Source organism: Thermobia domestica, chromosome 8, assembly GCF_964235325.1.
Source record: "Thermobia domestica chromosome 8, izTheDome1.hap1.1, whole genome shotgun sequence".
Lineage (NCBI taxonomy): Eukaryota > Metazoa > Arthropoda > Insecta > Zygentoma > Lepismatidae > Thermobia > Thermobia domestica.
In genome coordinates this window covers 213,922,527-213,943,207 of record NC_137461.1, presented here as the reverse complement: position 1 = coordinate 213,943,207, position 20,681 = coordinate 213,922,527, and the positions used below count along the sequence as shown (strand labels likewise).

At 35.4% G+C, this 20,681-nt stretch overlaps 1 protein-coding gene across 1 annotated transcript in view; it reads right to left on the bottom strand.

Annotated features, from left to right (window-relative positions):
- LOC145693435 (E3 ubiquitin-protein ligase RNF169-like) overlaps window positions 1–20,681 on the bottom strand; it is a 144,357-nt gene that overhangs the window by 37,612 nt on the left and 86,064 nt on the right. The window contains exon 6 of the mRNA XM_081769429.1: window positions 16,956–17,078. Coding sequence (XP_081625555.1) covers window positions 16,956–17,078 — 123 coding nt within the window. The remainder of the gene's footprint in view (window positions 1–16,955; window positions 17,079–20,681) is intronic.

The following is a 20,681-nucleotide window of genomic DNA, read 5'->3' as shown; positions in this document are numbered from 1 at the left end:
GCAAATGAAACGTAACAAAACATATGCTGTAATAGAAATGTATGCGAGTACTGTACATGTTGAATGTACACTGCATATATCGGTGATGGCAACAGTACATATCTGTAGTTGAAACACATACAGATTACATGTTTCAGGAAAGCAAAGCAAAACATATGCTGAAAGATAAATGTATGCGAGTACTGTACATGCACGATACATGTGGCATGCACAGTGCATGTATCGGTGATGGCTACAGTTAACGGCGTAAATCTTATCTTCAACATTGAAAGGAGGTAATTTGCAGCTTATATTCTGGAGGAGATGAGAATGATGCTTAGAAACCATCACACTTCTCCCCAGTGTTGAATCTATGGGTGTTCCGGTGGTAATTTTCCCACGGAGATAAAAACATCCCCTTAAAGATACATAAGAAAACCACAAGTTATTAATACTGTACGACTTTCTCCGACATATCCCCAACATGTAATTATTCCTCCGGAAAAAGTTCCTGAATTTAATATTGCTTCTCACCGACATGTTTCTGGGGGGCACTGCCCCCGGAGCTCTGAAAGTGACCCCCCGGACGAGGTCAAAATAATACGTCTATAATATAATACTAACAAGTAAAATAGTACCAGCAGTGCCCCCCGGAACACATTTTCTGAAAGAACGACTGACCATAATAGTTTTGAAATTGGATTATTGGGGAAAATTTCTCTCAGTTCTAACTTTTGGGGGAACATGTCCCCCTCATCTCCCCCGGAATTTGCGGCTACAGTACAGTATGTAGTTTATACACATGCAGAATATCTGTGGCACGTAAGCACACATTTCATTTTAGGCACTTGGTTTTGAAAACCATTAATGAAAAATGTGTTATATTCTTCAAGAAGTTAAACAAACGTGAAATAACTTTAATAGGCCTACTTAATAAAACTAACAGACGGAAAAAGTAACATTCATAGTGTAAAAAAAGCATAGCGAAAGCAGAAGACAAAAAATAATAATATAATAATAATAAGTTTTACGTCCCACGAAAGCAGAAGACAAGATTTTCCGCTTTTCGGCGTGACGTCACATATCCAGGAGCCAATGGTGTACGGAATCGCGTATTTGCTGATCCCAACAAAAGAAATTAGCGGGAAGAGACAAAGGAACACGCATTAGCGGGAACGAAGAAAGGAACACGCATTAGCGGAAACAAGGCAACGAATAGTTGTTTGAGACGATTAGTTAGATTTGATCCCATGGGTACATCTAAAGACACCTGTTTAGTTAAATGGCCTAATGGCCAAAAATCGGTTCTCCCTCGTTCGAAATGCATTGAAGAAACTGTTTTGTCTGTGAATAAATCCTACCAATTCAGGTGGCGCGGCCAGAAGTTGTACAATGGAAAACTAATCTACATAGGTAAGTGTGTTATTTTTTAAAGAGTATAATATCGGCATATATTCCGAAGTTGGGCGTCCGCTTTCGTCAAGTTTTTTCACTGTTATCTCGTTTCCACACTTTCTGCAATTTGTTATTAGGTTCATTAATCCGTGCTCTTCACAAACTTTTACTCGTTATCAATGTATTCCTTCACAAATGTTAAAACTGCTAGTTCATTGCCCTTGTACATTCGCCATGTTGGTAACATAAATGCTCGTTTCTTTCCCACAATGCAACTGTTCGGTTACCTTGCGCCAAGTAGTTCCCTCCGCTCGCCATATAGTCCCATGTTTATAACCGCTTATATATAACAAATAAACAGATTTTTCGAGAGACTTATATATTATCAAGCACACAAACGATCAAATTATCCATATATTTCCTGTAAATTTTAAAAATTTCGCTGGAAACGGACGCCCAACTTTGGAATTTAACCCATAATATCCATAGAGTATTAAAGAGTATACATATATATGTTGTACATAGTTGTAAGTTGAGCTTTTTACGCGTTATATCTATTAATTGTACATTTACACTTCATACAAGAATGAAGTTTTACTTCATAATATATGCCGATATTATGAATCCGATATCGGCATATATTCCGATATGGATAATTTGACCGTTTGTGTGCTTGATAATATATACGAGTCGAAAAATCTGTTTATTTATTATATATAAGCGGTTATAAACATGGGACTATACGGCGAGCGGAGGGAACTACTTGGCGCAAGGTAACCGAACAGTTGCATTGTGGGAAAGAAACGAACATTTATGTAATCAACATGGCGAATGTACAAGGGCAATGAACTAACAGTTTTAACATTTGTGAAGCAATATGCTGATAACGAGCAAGATCTTTTAAAAGTTTGTGAAGAGCACGGATTAATGAACCTAATAAGAAATTGCAGAAAGTGTGGAAAGGAGATAACAGCGAAAAAACGTAGCGAAAGCGGACGCCCAACTTCGGAATAAATGCCCAGGGTAGGGTCAAGCTGGGAGGCCATCACTAGCGAGGGGCGCGTCCAAAGTAGGCGCGGCAGCGACGGTGGGTATACGCATAAGCGAGAGTACTAAAAACAAATTTTGAGAATAATAATTCGAGTTTCAATGGCACTTGTCATGGTTTCATACTAGTAGCGCTCCACTTTTAAACTAAAAATACGCCTTCTGTATATTGTGCTGAAATAAATGCCGGTGGAAAATAGTATCTGATACAGTCAGTCAGTCATCATCGGATTTATTTTATCCGTTGTGGAACACTTGTAATGATTTTACAGTAGTAACCCTACACTCTTAAATCTAAAATACTGGTGAATTGCTTTGTATTTAATTCTATCGCCTGGAAACATATGGTCTCTTTAACCCTTTAACGGTCTTATGGTACAATTTGTACCATACGGGTGTTTTATGGTACTTTGCGTTTTAACTTTCCTATTTGAGCTTTTTCGCCTTTTTTTTTTTTTTTTTGTTTGTTTGTTTTGTTTTGTCTTGTTTTTCCAAGTCTAGAGGCATTGTAAAACATGTTACATATGGCTTCACGCCTTCCTGCGTCGAGACATAGGAGGTGATGACGTCATAACTTTAAAACATATTTTTTCGTTTGTTAGGCTTATTTTCATTATTTTTTGGCGGGCTTACTTTTGCACCTAGAAGATTGAAATTTTGCACAAACATTCAGTCCACCGAGTAGTATTTATCAGATTTTTTTTTTACCAGATATCTGCGTTAAAACAGTGGGTCCAGAGGGAAAAAAAAGTTGAAAAAAAAAGATATTTTAACCAAAAAAGTCCCTTTCTTCGGGATTTCCCCCTTCAGATACATGATGGAGACATGTAAATGGTACCGTCTGAAAGGCAGTTCTATTCTGAAGAGAGTAATTGGCGGATTATTATCCTAGGGTAAATAGGGATGTCTCAGGAAATTTTTTACCTGAGATCAGGGTCTTTTGCGGTAATCTGGGGGCATTGTAGGGATTCTTGATAAAATTTCTCCCGTCCTTACTATTCAAGATAGAAGCTTGAAATTTGGTACACATATTCAGTCTACCAAGTAGTATTTACCAGATTTTTTCAGATCTCTACGTTTACACACGGCCGTTCCAGAGGGGCCCAAAGTGTGAAGAAAATTCCCCCCCGAAATTTTCCCTTTGACCTTACCTTTCCCCTCTCCTGGTATCTGGTATGGGCATATAAATGGTACCATTTGAAAGCCTGCTCTATTCTGAAGAGAATGAGGTATGAACCATGATCCTAGGATAAATAGTGATGATGCAGTAGCTGCTTGAGTGAAAGTCTAAAAAATACCTCAAAATCCCAAGAACGTAAAAGGGTTAGATATGTCTTTTGAAGCACTTCCAAAACGTGATGCGGCAAAAGTAAACTAGTACCGTGTTTTAACTGAATGTAACCTAACAAAACCTAAGCTACCTTAGTATAAGAAGAAATAGAACTTGATGTTTTTATGCGGAAATTAAAAATTGATTGAGTTAGACTGTTCTGGTATCGAATATGTCTTAAATTTATTTAGCGTTCATTATGATCTGATTATTACGTTACAGGTACCAAATCTGACTGTGAGAAAAAACGACATGAGTCATCTGAAGAAAGTGCTGATGAAAACAGCAGTGGAAGTTTGCGTGAAAACTCCCAAGATGAAAATTCGCCACCGAAAGTAAAGCAACGTAGACTACGGCAAGAATTCGAAGAAGCATTTTGTATAGGTGATAGGTTTCCTCAAGAGCTTCCTGAAAGTCCCCTAAAAGGTACCAAAGAAGCAGAAGCAGATGAGTCGAATGGAATCGATGTGTGTATGAATTGTAAAAAGTTAGAAAAGCAGTTCGAAGACCTGAAACAGCAAGTACAAGAAGAAAAATGTGTTGTGGCAGCATTGAAAAAACAGTGCGTATCAACGTCCACTGAAAAGCGTTTCACTGTTCCACCGGTTGTTAAAAAATTTCTGTTGGATCTCATTGATGCTGATTATTGTAATGAATCTACAGATGTACAGTCAAATTCTTCAAGTGTGAGTAGCTATTTTTTTATGAATATCATTTATTACCATTAATTCATTAGCTGTATTAATTTATAGTTTTATGACGTTTCACAATGTAATATACCAAAAATACTACTGTTTAAAATCGTATATTTATCTTTTTTATTATTATTATTATTATTATTGTCGGTAACACTCCTACACAAGATGGTCTACTGAATCACATATAGAAAATCTTACATATAGTTTGAGTTATTTTAAGTGGTAATAGTTATATAATCTAGCTTCCTGTGATGAAAGTAATGTGCAAGCACATATCCGTAATGTGTAATAGTATGGAAGAGGGTCTTCTGATTTATTTGCCACGAGACGATTAAATACGTGGCATACTTCTACACATTTTGTGGAAAAAAAAAAATGCTATGCTGTGTGCATTGTGATTTCATCTGCCGGTAATAGTTAAAGAAGCTCTTGTGATTTAAAGTGACCCACGTACCTATAATAGTACATTAACCATAAGAGCGCAAGAGTCGTCCAACTGACAAACTATCATTAACGCTGTGGAGTTAAATACACAGATATGCCCTTGTAATTAATGTACTACTGTCACTTTAAATTACATGAGGGGTCACGGCGGCTTAGTAGTAGAGCGTTAACCTATGGTGCTTGGGGTCCCGGGTTCAATCCCAGCTCCCGCCCAAGTAAACTTTGTGGTGGACAAACACCTTGTGCGTGGGTTTCCTCGGGGTTCTCCTGTTTCCTCCCATTTTCTTCATTCCACCCTTTTATTCATTCCTCATTATCACCGTCTCCTTTAGCCTAGCCGGCATAAGTTTGGGACGTAAAACCCAAAGATCTCATTTCATTTTTAAATCGCATGAGCCCCAGTCCTGAATTATTGGTATACGTAGAGTGATTTAACCACTGTCGTGCATATTGAAACACAAGGTTTTATGTACAATACAGTGAATGAAATCACAATGCGTATTGCATAATTATGTTCTTGTAGCCACAGCATGTGTTGAAAGCACTGTTTTTAGACCAGATGCTCCTCTCCCATATTACTAACCTGTAATGCACGTAGTGTGACCTCAGTCTCGGAGTACATCTACTAATATAAAGTATTTTTACTTTGTCTATGCACTATTTACAAGTAGATTTAGTCAAAAAGGTTTAGAAATGCGTTTGCTAGAGCTAATTTTATAGACGTAACCCTGTGAAAACAGATTAGTTTCTGAAAAGATTGGTTTGGGTGACAGCCAGCTACTTGATTTGGATCCGCGTCTCCGAACGTTATGCGGTCGTGGCATTGCCATTTAATTGTTATCATTTATTACAATAACTATTACTAAGGTGGGAGTAGATTTTTTTTTTGGTGAAAGGATCAACGGTGCATTTCATTTCAGCCTTCGCAGCTCCAGGGCACATTTCTATTTTGATAGGTAATAGAGCTGTGTATGAATCATAAAATGTAGCTATGATATCGTAACCTAAGCCGTTAGGGTTCTTTATTTTCTAGAAACATACCACTGGAAAGGATCATAATTTATATTATAATGATTTTCTTTAAATCCACAGGTCGCTGATTCATGTACATCTCTTTCAAATGAAGTTACATTGAGTGCAGATTATCCGGATATAAGAATTAAAACATCAGTACTTGTAAAGTCTCTAGCTGCTGCAAACAAGTGCCCAACAAAACTGACAAGAAATTTGATGTCGGCTCTTTTCACTAAAGAAGAACTTGGTACATCATCAGTGAGTGGACATGGATCAATAAAAAACACCCTTCGACAAGATATTGTTTGTGCCATTAAAGGTAACGTAAAGCAATTTTATGTTTGCATGTATGTATGTATTTGACATAAAATATCCCGCAATTTCTTGTTGAATATCATTTCACCGGCTCTTTTAAAAGGGCGTTCATTACATCATGTACTTCGATCATAATGCCTTTTTTTTTTTTTTTTTTCATAATTTCCTTCGCTGCAATGCAAGCTATAATGAGTAAATTCAGATATATTTTATTGCTGTATCTTTACTGTGGTGGCTATCAAATACATGACTTACATTGTCACAACGCGAACCAAATTTCAGCAACCGACGGTTTGTAACTGTGCCTTCTGCTCGTAAAATTGTTAACTTCAGAGTATCTCTTGGGGGGTTTATTCTTTAACTCATTCAAAAAAAAAAAAAAAAAAAAAAAGTTGAAAGTAGCCAATGGATATTTGAGATTCACATACGTGAAAATAGTGTCTTTTTTCGTTCCGGTATTTTCATATTTTGCTGTTAAAGGGTGCTAGAGGGCATGTTGCAAAAAAGATCATTGATTTCTCGATTTTATTTATTTATTTATTTGTGGCCATGATAGCACAATCATTTCTCCTTCAATTTTGATTGGAAAATGTAGTTTTCTCTCGGTACTCAACTTTCCATTCCATTTAATAGGTGGCAAGTAACGCTTGTGTCAGTGAAAGTTTTGAATTGACATTTTAGGGACGTTTTTGAACAACTATTATTAGAAGGGTGTTCTCCAACTCTTAACTCTTTCAAATATTTATACGAGTAGGAGAAAAGCATAATTGAATTCAACAGTTACATAAATGTGAGAAAGTGACTTATAACCTTATTGTAGCATTGCGGTGCATTTTTCACTATTACTTCCAAATCAGCCCTAAAATTATATTTACAGTACCTAACATTGTAGTTTCCTAAGGATCAGTTTTATGCTATTGGTAGAAGATTGTTTTTCCTTATTATTCCTGTAGGACATTTTTGATAATCATTTCTTTCTCCCTCATGTGAGTGTAGGTGAAGAATGAGTGTGTTACGAAACGATAATATTCTGTCTTTTATCGTATTACCTTGTTATATATATATATATAAAAAAAAAAAAATCTACAATAATACTTAAGTCAAAATGACTGCTTGAAAATATGTATTTTACGTTCTATATGTCGTTTGATTGTGTGAAATTTTACGTTACATTGGAAAAGCTAATTTTGAATGCAATATGTAATACAAGAGAAACAGATATATTGTAGATACTGTTTGTTCCTTTTAATCATTTTTTATACCTATCAAAAATCAAACTTGTAATAAATGGAAATAAATACGCAACTATGTAGAAATAGTAATTGACTAAATTGGCTGATTCATTGTTTCTTTCGATGAAAAAGTTTTGTTGTTGTTAGATCATTTGTAGTAGTTTTGATGTACGTTTTGTTCACGTGTTCCTTTCTATTGTTAATTTGAATACTTTTTTTTTTCTTCTAAAGATTTTGTTCTGGCAAAGTTTCCTGATGTTAAGCCGTCTAAAATTCATGCTGCTATGACGGATAAATGTGTTCAAGAACGAAGAAGGGCCAAGAAAAATGAATTTCATGCAGAGGAGAACTAAACGGATATATCGTCGGTCCTAGTTTCTTATATAGGGAGTGGTATTTTGTATAAGCATTATAAGTTGTAAATTTCTATGTATCTGTTGAAATGGAAACCTTGTATGTTGTAAGTATAGTTATGTATCTGTGTTAGTATTGAAATGTTACAGGTTGTAAGTAAATATACGTATTGAAATGAAACGTTCTTACAAAGAATACCTCAGTAAGGACTCAGTTAAACCGTCACAATCCACAAAAGTTCCACGAACTACTGCTTTTCGGTGGCGTAGTAGGTAAAATAGGGTAAACATTTTTACTCACACAAATGAGAGGGTTAGCCATCACGATGATAACTCTCAGAGTTATTCTGAAAGTGAAAACGAAACCTTAAGGTTAATTGGGGTACACCATAGTTGTGTTTTAGCAGGAAATCAAGAAACCATTTCATCTGCAAATAACTCACCATTAGACGATGGAAGAGAAGTCGTCGCATATCAGAATGTCGATATATGTGAATCGCGGGTATCTGAAACTGACATAATTAAAATAGTACAATTTATTAAACGACATAGATTATCTCAAATTGCTGTGAGTGATCTTCTTAACTTGATGCATTCTGTTAACATTAATAATGTGCCACAGTCCAAGCATATATTGCTTAAAAGATTCAACTCAACGCAAGCACTTAAAACAACAAAGTTTTACTTTTGTTGCAAATGTGGCGCTCTTTTCAAATATCCAAACAATATCTGTGAAAAATGTAAGCAGCACACATGTGGAGATTTGCATTCTTTCGTAATGCTCGACCTAAGATCTCAAATCGAAAACCTATTAGCACGGTCTGGTTTTCTAGAAATGTTATCAAAGCGTCAAGTCAGGGAGAGACTGACTTCAATACGAGATGGAAATATTTACAGTACATTTGGACGTAAGTATCCTGACTTGGTTTCTGATGAGGGCGCACTAATTTTGACTGGAATTATAAACATCGACGGTGTTCAGTGTTTTACTAGTTCAAATACTTCATTTTTGCCCTGTTATATATCAATTTTAGAAATAAATGAACCGGTTCGATGGAACATTGAGAATATATTATTAGTTGGTGTCTTTATATCGCATAATTTTCCAGAAGATTCAATGAACAAAGGTGATCTCCTACATTCAACTTTCTATAAAGCAGTAGTTTCACACTTAAAAGAGCTGGAAGAAGGAGTTCATTTGTTTTCCACTTTCCAGTTATTGGGTAAAATTGTACGTAGTGTAACATTGTGTATATTAATGGGTACATTTGATAAAGTAGCAAAATGTACTGTGCAACAACTGGCACAATTCAATGGCAAATATGGATGTAGCAAGTGCTTACAACCCGGCATTTGTTTTCAAAGAGGTCTCAGGGTATATCCTTATATAAATGGAGATCCGAAGGGTCCCGTACGAACTGATATTGATATTCCACAGTATGCGGAAACAAAGCAATATGGAGTCAAACAGAAATCTGTTTTTTCAGAACTATCTTCATTCAAAATTATACAAGGTAGTATGATCGACTACATGCATTCTATTTGCTTGGGAGTTTTTCGATTGCTTCTTATGATATGGTTTGATTCAAAGAACAAGGAACAACCTTGGTATTTAGGACGGAAAACAACTTTGTTTGATAAAATTCTATTAGCAATCAAACCTCCATCAAATGTAACACGAACACCCCGTTCCGTGAAAGCAAGGCGTAACTGGAAAGCCATTGAATTTGAAGTCCTCTTTATGTATTATTTGCCTATTTTTAAAGACATTTTTAGTGATGCTAGTTATTTCAATCATTTGTATCAACTCATAATACCACTAGCATTTTTCTTAAATGACAATATCAATAGTAGTGATATATCTGATATGGAAAAATGTATGCATTCCTTCGTATTTCAAATGCAGCATTTGTATGGGGAGAGGTTTATGTCTTCTAATATCCATGACATACTTCATATTAGTGATTGCGTTAAAGATGCGGGACCCCTATATGCATTTTCCTGTTTTCCTTTCGAATCTTTGAATGGCAATTTGAAGCGACAACTGCACGGTACTCAGCGTATTGGTGAACAATTAGTCACTGGTTTTGCTATTGAACGACTGCTTGATACTCAAACCATTAATACTTCAGGAAGTAATGACAGCGAATTTTCAGTATCACTTCCAAACTTACGTAAATTACCTGACAGTGAAAAACTTAATATTCTTTCTAAGTGTGATCGTATACCTTTGACACACAACTGCGTTCATAATGCAAAAAGTGATAGCAGCTGTTCGCTCTATACTTGTAATCGAATAAGAGGCGGTAAGAAGGGAAATAAGATGATATATTGTACAGCTAATTATTCCTCAAATATGAAACATAATGATAGCTATTTCCTCTTACTCGATAGTGAAAAATCTGAAACTTTTCCTTGTCACATATTAAAAATAGTTGTAATGCAATGTAATACTTGTAAGAAAAAACATATTTTCATGAAAGTTCAAAAGAGAGCAGTGAATCATGCTTTTGTAGAAAGTTGGTCGGGTCTCTCACTAACTCATATTTTACGCTATACAAGCACATCAATATTTGAAGAAGATTATGTCGTACTGACTAGGGATCTTGTATACTCAAAATTATTTTATTTTAAAGTTGAAAATAATACGTTTTTTTCTTCGTTTCTAAATTGGAAATTGTATAATTAAAAGTCATAGTAGTTTAAGAGGCAGGAGATAGAAAAAGACTGTGTTAATTCTGAAGCAAACAAACGTTTTTGATGCTCAACCTTTATATCAAATTCGTAACTAGAATTTCTAAGAAGTAGTTTCTATTTCTAGCCTCTTTCAGCTGATGTAATCACTTTTTACAATATAGTTTATTAATTAAAAACATTCGAAGTACTCATAGTACAGAGAAATGAAGGGGGAGGTAAGTATTAAATAATCATTATTCAAAAAGAAATACTGCAGTGCAGCATATCTGTGTATGATCTATACATACAGGTAAAAGAGGGTTGAGTTTTCTAAAATCGATTGTAATTAACTGTTTTCTACAATGTGTTTTTATAAAAGTAGATAACATACTCTTCGACTTTTTTGTTAAACGGTGCTGTTCAAAAAAAAAAAAAAAAATGTAGACATGAGTGAAAGAGTACAACAGTGTATATTTACTTTTCAATACTTGAGTCAAGATCATCATTAACTTACTTTTGTCAGTTTCAGTACACTGTTATTTTGAAATTAGTGTGAAACCGTATCCACTAAGTTTGGTTGTATAATGTATATCCTTTTGATGAAATTCCTTAAGGTAATAGCTGACCATAAAAGAAACAAAACATATTTTAATAAATATACGTTAGAAAACGCTCCGTTACGGAGCTAGGGCATCGAAACTGGCATTTTTGCTGTTTTTGAAAACACTTCTAGAACTATTTACAAAACAAACATTTTTGACATGATGGTCGCCTTAATAAATGATAGTCAAAAACTTCATTTTGTCATTAGAGACCTCATTAGAGTCAAACATCTAGGCAGTTTTCAAACCATGACCAAATTTAGAGATAACTTGTGCTGTTTAACGAGTCTTTTTAACTTCTTAGGGAGATAATTTTGTTTGCTCTAATGTCAAGAATCACCTTCCAAATGTTTTATTCTTTTTAATTTTTTTCTTTTAGATATCTGTTAAAGTACGTTATCTCTGGAGTACCAAGCTTCGTAACGGAGCGTTTGATAACTTATGTTTGTTTCTTTTATGGTCTGTTATCACTCCTAAAGTATTAGTGAGAGTCTATTTCATCCTGTGTAGAATTAGCGACTTTTATAGGTGTATATATGCTTACGTGAACACTGTGTGTGTCATACTTCGGCTACACTTTTGGAACAATTCCTTTTTACTTTTTCAAAATCATGAGTGAGACAAGAAACAAAATGGCGAACTAATCCTTACTTATGTGCCAGCCTTCGTTCATTAGTTTGCAATTATTTTTCATTCAGATGTTCGAATTTCTCCACAACGTAACGATATTTTGATCCTTTCGATGTGAGTAATTTGGCTGCCTTAGAAGTATTAAGGAATATTGTTCTGAGAAGGTCCATCAAAGAATATTACATACCCATATTTAATGAGTGTCACGCATATTTATTTACATTTATTTATCAGACACATTGTATTATGAAACTTCAAAAAATTAATATTATCTTCCCCTAATCTTAATAGTCATATTTTCTTAAGGCGATAACACGATGCATATTAAATAGTGGCATACCTAGGGTTAAATCCGTTATCTCTGGTTGACCGATGGTGTAGTTTAACATAATGTTGTGGTCAATCAGAGATTACTAAAGTAAGATTCAGAAACATTGTCAGGTTGAAGCTACTCTTCGAATGGTTGGGCACTAACAATAGTGTTTCGTTGAACTGCAATGTTGGCATTCTATCCTTTATCATCTGTCGATGAATCGAACAGACACTATCATAACTGTAACAAGTATGTATTTGCCGAAAATAATCATATAAAGAGTTGCTCCACCCGCCAATATTTTTGAATCCTACATTAGTTCGATTCTAGGTCAGATGTCAAAACTTATCCTGCCATCAGTAAGGTCTTAAGGCTACCTTAGAGAGCGAGTGGGCTTTAAAAGAGTCACATCGAAACAGTATGTTGTGATTATGCTTGTTTTCTGAATTCTATGAATTACGGGAGCATTGTGGGTAGCTCGCTAACCTCTGGTGCGTGAAGTCCTTGGTTTGATAACTTCTGATGTAGTTGTGACAACATGGTTTCGTGTGTTTTGCCCGAGTTCTCCCATTTCCTCCTACCTTCACATTCCACATTTTTTCATTCGTCATCCGTTTCCTTTAGCCTATAGAGCATATCCATTGGACATTAAAATTTAAATTACATGCTAGTTATATCATTTGATTTGTTTTAATACCGACTTTCTCCCTTCAAACCTTACAGAGACAGGGTAAGTACTTGTTTTATCACTTATGTGACGATTAAATGCGGATGTAAGTACCAGTTAGTATATTTTCTTGCAACCCATCAATTACGCATTTCTTTGGTGTCTACCTTTTGAAAAGTAAATAACAGTAATTAAAGATTGGTTTATATATTGATAATTATCTTGTATTGATTCAAAGGGTACATAGAACTATTTTTTGAAATAATACACGGAATATTGATAAAGAAAATAATTTTATTTTGAATTTTTCCTTCAATAGCTTCTATGCTTAATGTATATATTTACAAGCATTGCTATAAATATTGTAATTCATTACGGATTCTCCTTTAATCTTGTACTTGACAGATGTATTAATAGCAGAAAAGTTTATGTTGCAATTTAAGTTGAAAGTTGTACTTTTTTAAGAGAAATAAAACTGAAGTAGTTTTAAATTCCTCATTTTCATTTTTGTATATGCCAACACCTAAAGCAAATATTATATTCTAATTAAATTTCAAATAATCAACAACATACAACATAAAGTAAAATGACCCTATAGGGCAAGTTCTACAAATATTCTAAATTTGTACTATAAAACATATTTCACATTTCAGCACGATCATGATTTCAAGGACTGACAAGCCATGAAAAGGAGGAAATTGTTGCTGTTTACATGCAATGTAAACGTTCATGACGAACGGATTGATACATGTACTTGCCTTACGAGACATAGCTCTGTGCATGCTTGCCAGCAATATTACTGTTCATATATAATGACTAGTAACAGCAATATCCTGCATGCAGAGAGGTGTGTTCCGTACAGTAAGTAAATGTACCAGTCTGTTCGTCATGGATGTTTACATTGCATGTAAACATCAACATTGTCCCCTCTGTATATGCAATGTACTTGACACATATACACTGCATGTGTTTTGTATGTATGCAGTGCATGTACATCGGATCTGTACAGAGGAGATTTTGTGCGTCAGGAACTGATATGTACATGCGACATGTACATTGCTTGTGCCGAATACCTGTTCATTGCATGTACATTAAGACTTGTTATTGCAGTGTGCATCGAACATGTATCTTGCATGTTCTGCTATCATGTACTTCCACTATTCATGTTGCGTGCACATTGCATGTACAGATGTCAGTGTCAATTCATGTTCATGTGGTATGAACATGTACTATACAGTTCATGTTAATCGATTATCATGCGATTAACATGCAATATACATTGCAAATTCGATTTCCTCTTTTCTCTGTGTTACACCTGTTAAACACCTGTGAAGCACATGTTTTGCAACTCTGTACATACAATGTACATGTGGAAAACAGTGTTCCAATTCCAGAGCATTACAGGCGCCTGTAACACATAGCATGTACAGGCGCCTGTTTTTTTCGCCTGGGTTGGGAAGAGAACTTCAAGAATGATCTTTTTACACACTTTTTAAAGTCAGATTCAATACTAGCCCTCTTTTCACTTAGTAACACACGTAAGTGTGCGTCAGTATTTTCACCAAAGAGGCCCTGCCGCAAAACTTTCAATCGAATACTGAGTCTGTCAATTTTCGAATATTTTACTACAATGAACTTAGGAACCCCCAAAACTACGAATTCGACACTAGTATCGGTGATTTTCAATTATTTTTACATTACACCGTCCCCCTTTAGGACTACTAATGGGATCTGAATTTTGATTTAAACGGCATCGGAAGTGTCACTGTTCACCTCAGCGACCCTGAAAACTATGGATTCGTCACTAATATCGGTGATTTTCTATCATTTTATATATACAGGGTGTAATGAACTATACCGACAAACTGTAAGAGGTGATTCCTCACATCAAAATAATTCAAAAAGTTCCTATAGACCTGTAGAGAAATGTGCGTAGTTTCAGAGCTAGGGCTGTCCAAAATCGCGAAAAAGCGAAATTTCAAGAGGCTCTGCTTCGAATCCGAGAAATCATAAGTGGTGGTCCTTATCAGCGTAAAAAAAAATCACTCATATATAATCCAAAAATGCATATTTCATTAATGTTCAATGGGTGTGCAGAGTATTCCTTGCAGGCGGTGGCTCAGTGGTACAGCGTTCACCACTGATGCGTGGGGTCCTTGGTTCGATCCCAGCTCGCGTCAAGTGAACTTCGTGGTAGATAAACATCGTGTGCGTGGGTTTTCTAATGTTTCTCCCGTTCCCTCCCACTTTCTTCATTCCACCATCTCATTCATTTCTCATCATTACCATCTTCTTTAGAATAGCTGGCAAAAACGTGGGACGTAAAACTTAAAGATTTCATTTCATTTCTTTTTCTCGTCTACAAAATAAAAATTTTCCTGTTTCCATCCTCAGAAACAATCCAATAAATTCAAGTGAAGAGAAAAGTTATCCTTGACAGGGAATGACATTCTTTTGTTCAAGGAACATAAATTTTTGCAGACAGAAATCCTGGGCATCCCCCATCAATTCACACTGGGAAGAATAAACGCTTTAATCCATTTTAGTAACAATTTAGCAGCATTTATGTACCCTTGTAAAACAGAAAAAATGCCCAGATTATTCGCTTCCTTGGTATTTGGGAAAACATAGGACACAAACGGAAATCAGTTAGCGACTTTCTAAATGTGAGATTTTCTGAAGAAAGAAAGAAGGAAATGTATCATATTTTATATATATATATATATATATATATATATATATATATATATATGATAAAATTAATGAAAGCAGCCATGACAGATTAGAATCAGGTTCAAAAGTTTTGAATCCCAAGGGAAAGAAGGAACTTGAAACGCACGGATATCGAAACAACTGTAGAACTACCTTTCGGTTGTATTGATGTCTAAGGAATTCTTTGAAACTATGTTTTTCTTTTACGATTCTTTTGATCAAAAATATTGTTTTCTTTAATTACACTGAAGTTTTCTGTATTTGCCAAGGTTGCTCCGAAACTAATATTGTATTAAATAATAAAATATAGGAGCTGAATAATTCGAAAAGCAAACAAGGTGTGTTGGAAAGCCTTCACTACTCCCAGTCTCTGCCCTTCGAGTATATTGTTGCCCAACTGATAATCCTAAGGGACTTTGCGTAATTATATTCCGGAGAAGTGTACATGTATACAGTCTGTGTAGGAGAAAAATTAAGGCGCAATCTGAGAAGCGTACATCAATATAGTCTGGGTAGGAAGAGAAGTTTTATACATACTAATTTATTTTATAAAATATCTCCTAACAAAGAGCCGAGTAAGACAAAAAGAAAAATGGGTTCTGAGAACTAAAAGTCCATACCATCGATGTTAGAAGATGGGAAACAGTTCAACAGAAGGTAGGGGTGGGACTCCTTATTGCAGCAAATGATCATGCCTTCTTCCGAGGTAGTGCCGAAAAACCTTTAAAACAAATCCTTCCAGCATGTTTCTAACAAATGGAAATAATGCTGGGACAATGGTATGGCATAGGATGTGAACTACTCTGACAAACACCATTACATATATGAGAATGGGTAAAAGTATATAGGAAAAAAGAGCAAGACTATTCTTTATTGAAAAGTGGATACTGTCCAAGTACTTAAAGGAGGAGAAGAGAAGCAAAAATGTTACGATTTCAAAACTTCAGTTTAATGCCTAACACTATGTTTTACACTAAAGGAAAAGTCTGGATGAATTTCGTACTGCCATAACAGAACAAATCAGTACAGAACAAACTTGCTACATTTATGCATTTTTAAAAAAACATTTTTCGATCTGCGATTGGTGGAATTCATCTATACTAAAGCAAACGCCAAAGATATAGGCGGGTTGCGCGCGCACCTTACAGCTCGCTGCTGTCAACTCTCCCTTGTCATGTGCCACCTCCTTCCCCTCCTGTTGCAGGAGTAAGCAGACGACAACTGTTTACCTAGCCACAGCTCAAAGCCTGCGTTCTGTTGAAAGCAATCTTCAACACGCGCGCGAAACATGAAACCTTGACAGTGACTGACCAAGACAAATGTAAATGTGGCAAGTGCGTAGGTTGCTAGTTGGCTGTTGCTCTCTCCACCCACTTTTTGTTGCGCGCGCAACCCGCCTATACTTTTGGCGTTTGCTTTAGAATAACCTTTAATCTCAATTTAGGATCTTACATTTCTTAAAAACTTCTATTTTTATATTCTTATTCGAAGTGTTAATAATTCATTTTAGAATTCGGAAAAATAGTTTAATTACAGTGCTAATGTTACCTGGAAGTTTCTTGGGTGGGGTTCTTGGCACAACTTTGATAGGCTTGAAGTGATGCATTTCTTGATTGATGCTGTCATGGCTTCCTGTGCTGAGATCACTTCCACTACGTATTTTTTCCAGATCTGTAATATATATATTGTGCATTATAAAACAGTAATAGTAGTTTGTATCAGTGTAAATTGTTCCTTGTGTCGTCTTTCTGTTAAGTAAAATTATAAGAAACGCAATTAATTGCTGCAATAAACATTACCAGAATGTTCAGGATGTTGTGATACAAAAATATATATACCTTCAGACATGTTAAACGTGCAGAAAAATTTTAATGAATACCGGAAACAATTTGATCATGTGCCCGGACTGAGAACATAGGAATCCATGTGCTAAGTAAACACTCGTTGCTAATTAGTGAAACATCGGAGAGGTTTGTTGTGTCCTCACGCCGCTATCCAATGCCTGTGAAACCTAATACCTGTTGCTTTTAATCCACTGACAAATACGGAGATTTTTCACCTCTCTTCCTCTAAAACGAAATAGTCTGATTTCACTTAATTTTTGTACATTTGTTTAATGATATCGTTTATTTTTTGCAGAAGACTGTTTCGGATACATGTGAGTAAGCTTGACATAATACGCATCTAAAGAAATGTCATGTTACCACCAGCATTGTGAACAATCAGCAGATATTATAATTTTCATTTTGAGAGACTGTGCTTAGAGAGTGAGTATGTATGTTCTCTCCTTCCTCTCACTCCTCTCTGCAAGTTTTCTAGAGACCACGGCTAGTTCGAATACGACGATCGACGCGGTGTTGTTTTAGGAAATCAAAGACTTAAAAATACATCGGACTGCCCCAAGACTCTTCACCAGAATGTTAGAAAACGAAAGAATGTGGATCCCTATTTCTTGTTCTATATAGGTAAGCGTGCATATTTGATAACCGTAGAAATGTCTGATGAATGTAAGAAAAATACGGGGTCATAATGGATGAGTGAATTTATCAGCAAATCGTCTTCATATTTCTCTTAACCTTACGATCACAAATTTCCGGCATATTGAAATTCCACAATGACCATGAACCCCTTGGAAAAGTTGTCCTGCAACAGTGGACAGGTCATTACGTTCCTTCATCTATCGCTACGACAGCAAGTAAAGATCCATATTTGACCGATGTTCAATAGGTAAATGGATACCTCATCTAGTGCAAATACATACTTCCCCTTCTTCTACTAACACGTGTAAGTGTTATTCGCTCACCGGAGTATTAAGTTTGCGGAGACCATTGCATTAAAGCCTCAGGTGCTGATGAATGATTGTTAACTCTTGGTCTGGCCAGGTCGACTGGTCAGCAATTGCCAAGGGTCAAGGAGCCTGAAAGCCTTGTGGGCAGCCCGAGGAACATACATATTTAACATATAGAATATTACTATAAAGACACTGAAATATACGTTAATGTAATGTTCGCAAACGAGTTATAAAAACAACTGAACAAATCAGAAATATGTATTTTCTTTTATTTCTCCATTCAGTGCAAAAAAGACACTGCTAGCAACACTCAGAAAAAACTGAATTTTACAAATTTTGCAATTAGAAATCTCTTCCCTATTTGCCATATTAATGTTGGCAGAACTGACGACAATAGTCAGAACAGACTTGTTTGTATTTTATTATATTGTTGTACCAAAGTGAAATTTGAGTGCTGTGGTACGCATATTTATGAAATGCATCATTATCAGTTTACACTTCCTATGGTATCTTCCCAAATAATACTAAGTAGATACCAGAAACTGCTATTTCCTTTCGGATTTTACTGGTTGCTGCAGTTTCCTTCGTGCTAATTACCATATTCTTTGTTTTTCTTACATTAATTTTTATTTCATATTCTTCTCAGCTTTTTCTCAAATTCTGTAACAACATTTTAATTTCGATTTCAGATTCCCCGAAAGACAGGAGGAAAACAGCAACTAAAGTGATCCTTTCTTTGATTTCAAAATATTTTCCCATGTATAAACAGTTTTCTTTGCATATGTTAACCTCCTTCAAACAGTCATTTTAATCCACTAGCGAAACTTTTTTTTTTCACGTGATAACATAGGCTTTTACTGAATGTTGATGACTGGTGAGATCAGCGTCAGCTTGACATCTTCGTGTTAATGGTACACTCCATCCTCTTTTAGTTCTCTACGTTACTTTGTTATTTTGGGAACAGATGACAATAACGAAAGTAACTCACCTCACGTGGGAGCCCGCCGGCGAACAGTGTGTAGAAAGCGGAGTAAGAGGTCATGTGAAGTATTAGTCAAGCGAAATATCTTTGTCTACTTTTGGGTTTGTTTTATAAAAGAGACAGTTAGTGATTTATAAGTCCGGCAAGGTGAAAACGTAATTTGTATTCTGTTGGTTTTGTTAATATAATAAGCAGTAGAAACTGAATTCAACAAGTGGTGCTGCAAAAAGGAAGAAAATGAAGAACATTTCAAGAAAACGAACACTTCTTTTCAGCCTGGGTCTGAACAAAAGAAAAAACTACTTTTCAAATAAAAGTGAGTAAAATTAACAAGATAATCGTGCATAACAGAGTATTCAAAATAAACTTCCAGAAAGGAAGGGGTGCTTGTGTATTATCGGTATATAAGGGAAATTCTTATCCAAAGAAGGGATATGTTATTTCTGTGATACAAACCGGGGATAAATTTTTATATTAGTTTCGAATGTATAGATAATCATCGAATCATCGACTTACGACTAATCTCCGTCCGTTCTGATTTGACAGCTCGTTAAGTCGTTTTGGTAGTTTGTCGGCCATAAGCAGGTGATTCATAGAACGGAATCCCTCAGTGACTAAATGGCTACTGATTTTTTTTTTTTTTTTTTTAAATAATTTCTCCATGGATGACTTACCCAGTGGTTAAAAAAAAAAAATCCAAAGGAAGTGGTTATCGTATTCAGTAGAAATGAACAAAGTGTTTTCAGACAAGTTGTACAATGTCTTATAGATAATACACTTTTTTGTTGGTAGACAAGAACTAACTTAAAGGTGCAATGAATAAGTGTCATTACTGCAAACAAAGTTTACAACGTGCCCTCTTCTTGGACAGTGCTGAAAATTCGAGAATTTGTTTTTAGCTGTAATCATGATAGATGTTTTTCAGTTACTTCTCCTGTGTCCATCTTTCTTCAAAGTAAGTCTAAAGACTATGCAAATGCCACGAATTCGGTAGACACATTATTGGACGAAATTTTAAAAAATGACAAAAATTTTTAGAAGATTACATGAGAAGTATAAATCCTTGGATAAAGATATCAGCACTTATTTTAGGAATGGGGAAATCAATAAATGAGATGATTTTCCATTTAAAAAAATATTAAGATGCAGAAAATGCCTTGTGAACAAGTTTCTGACAAGGCTAGAAATTTGTCGCATGATCAGAACTAGAGAGCAATCTACTTTAACATTCTTGACTGTGTGAGTAAAAGTTTAGAAGGACGGTTTGTATCTAATAAGAGCTTACTGCTTGAGTGTTCCTGATTGGACCCGAAAAAGTACGAGGATATGGTTGCAATGGAGATGGAAAGTTTTCCTGATGATTGTTTGCAAACTATTTCTCACACAACAAACGTGAATAGAACCAAGTTATTGTTAGAACTGTGACTGTTTGCAAGCCAGTGTTGTAATTTTAATCCAGATCTTAGTAAAAAGCAAGATTCACAAGAAAAAGAAAAATGAA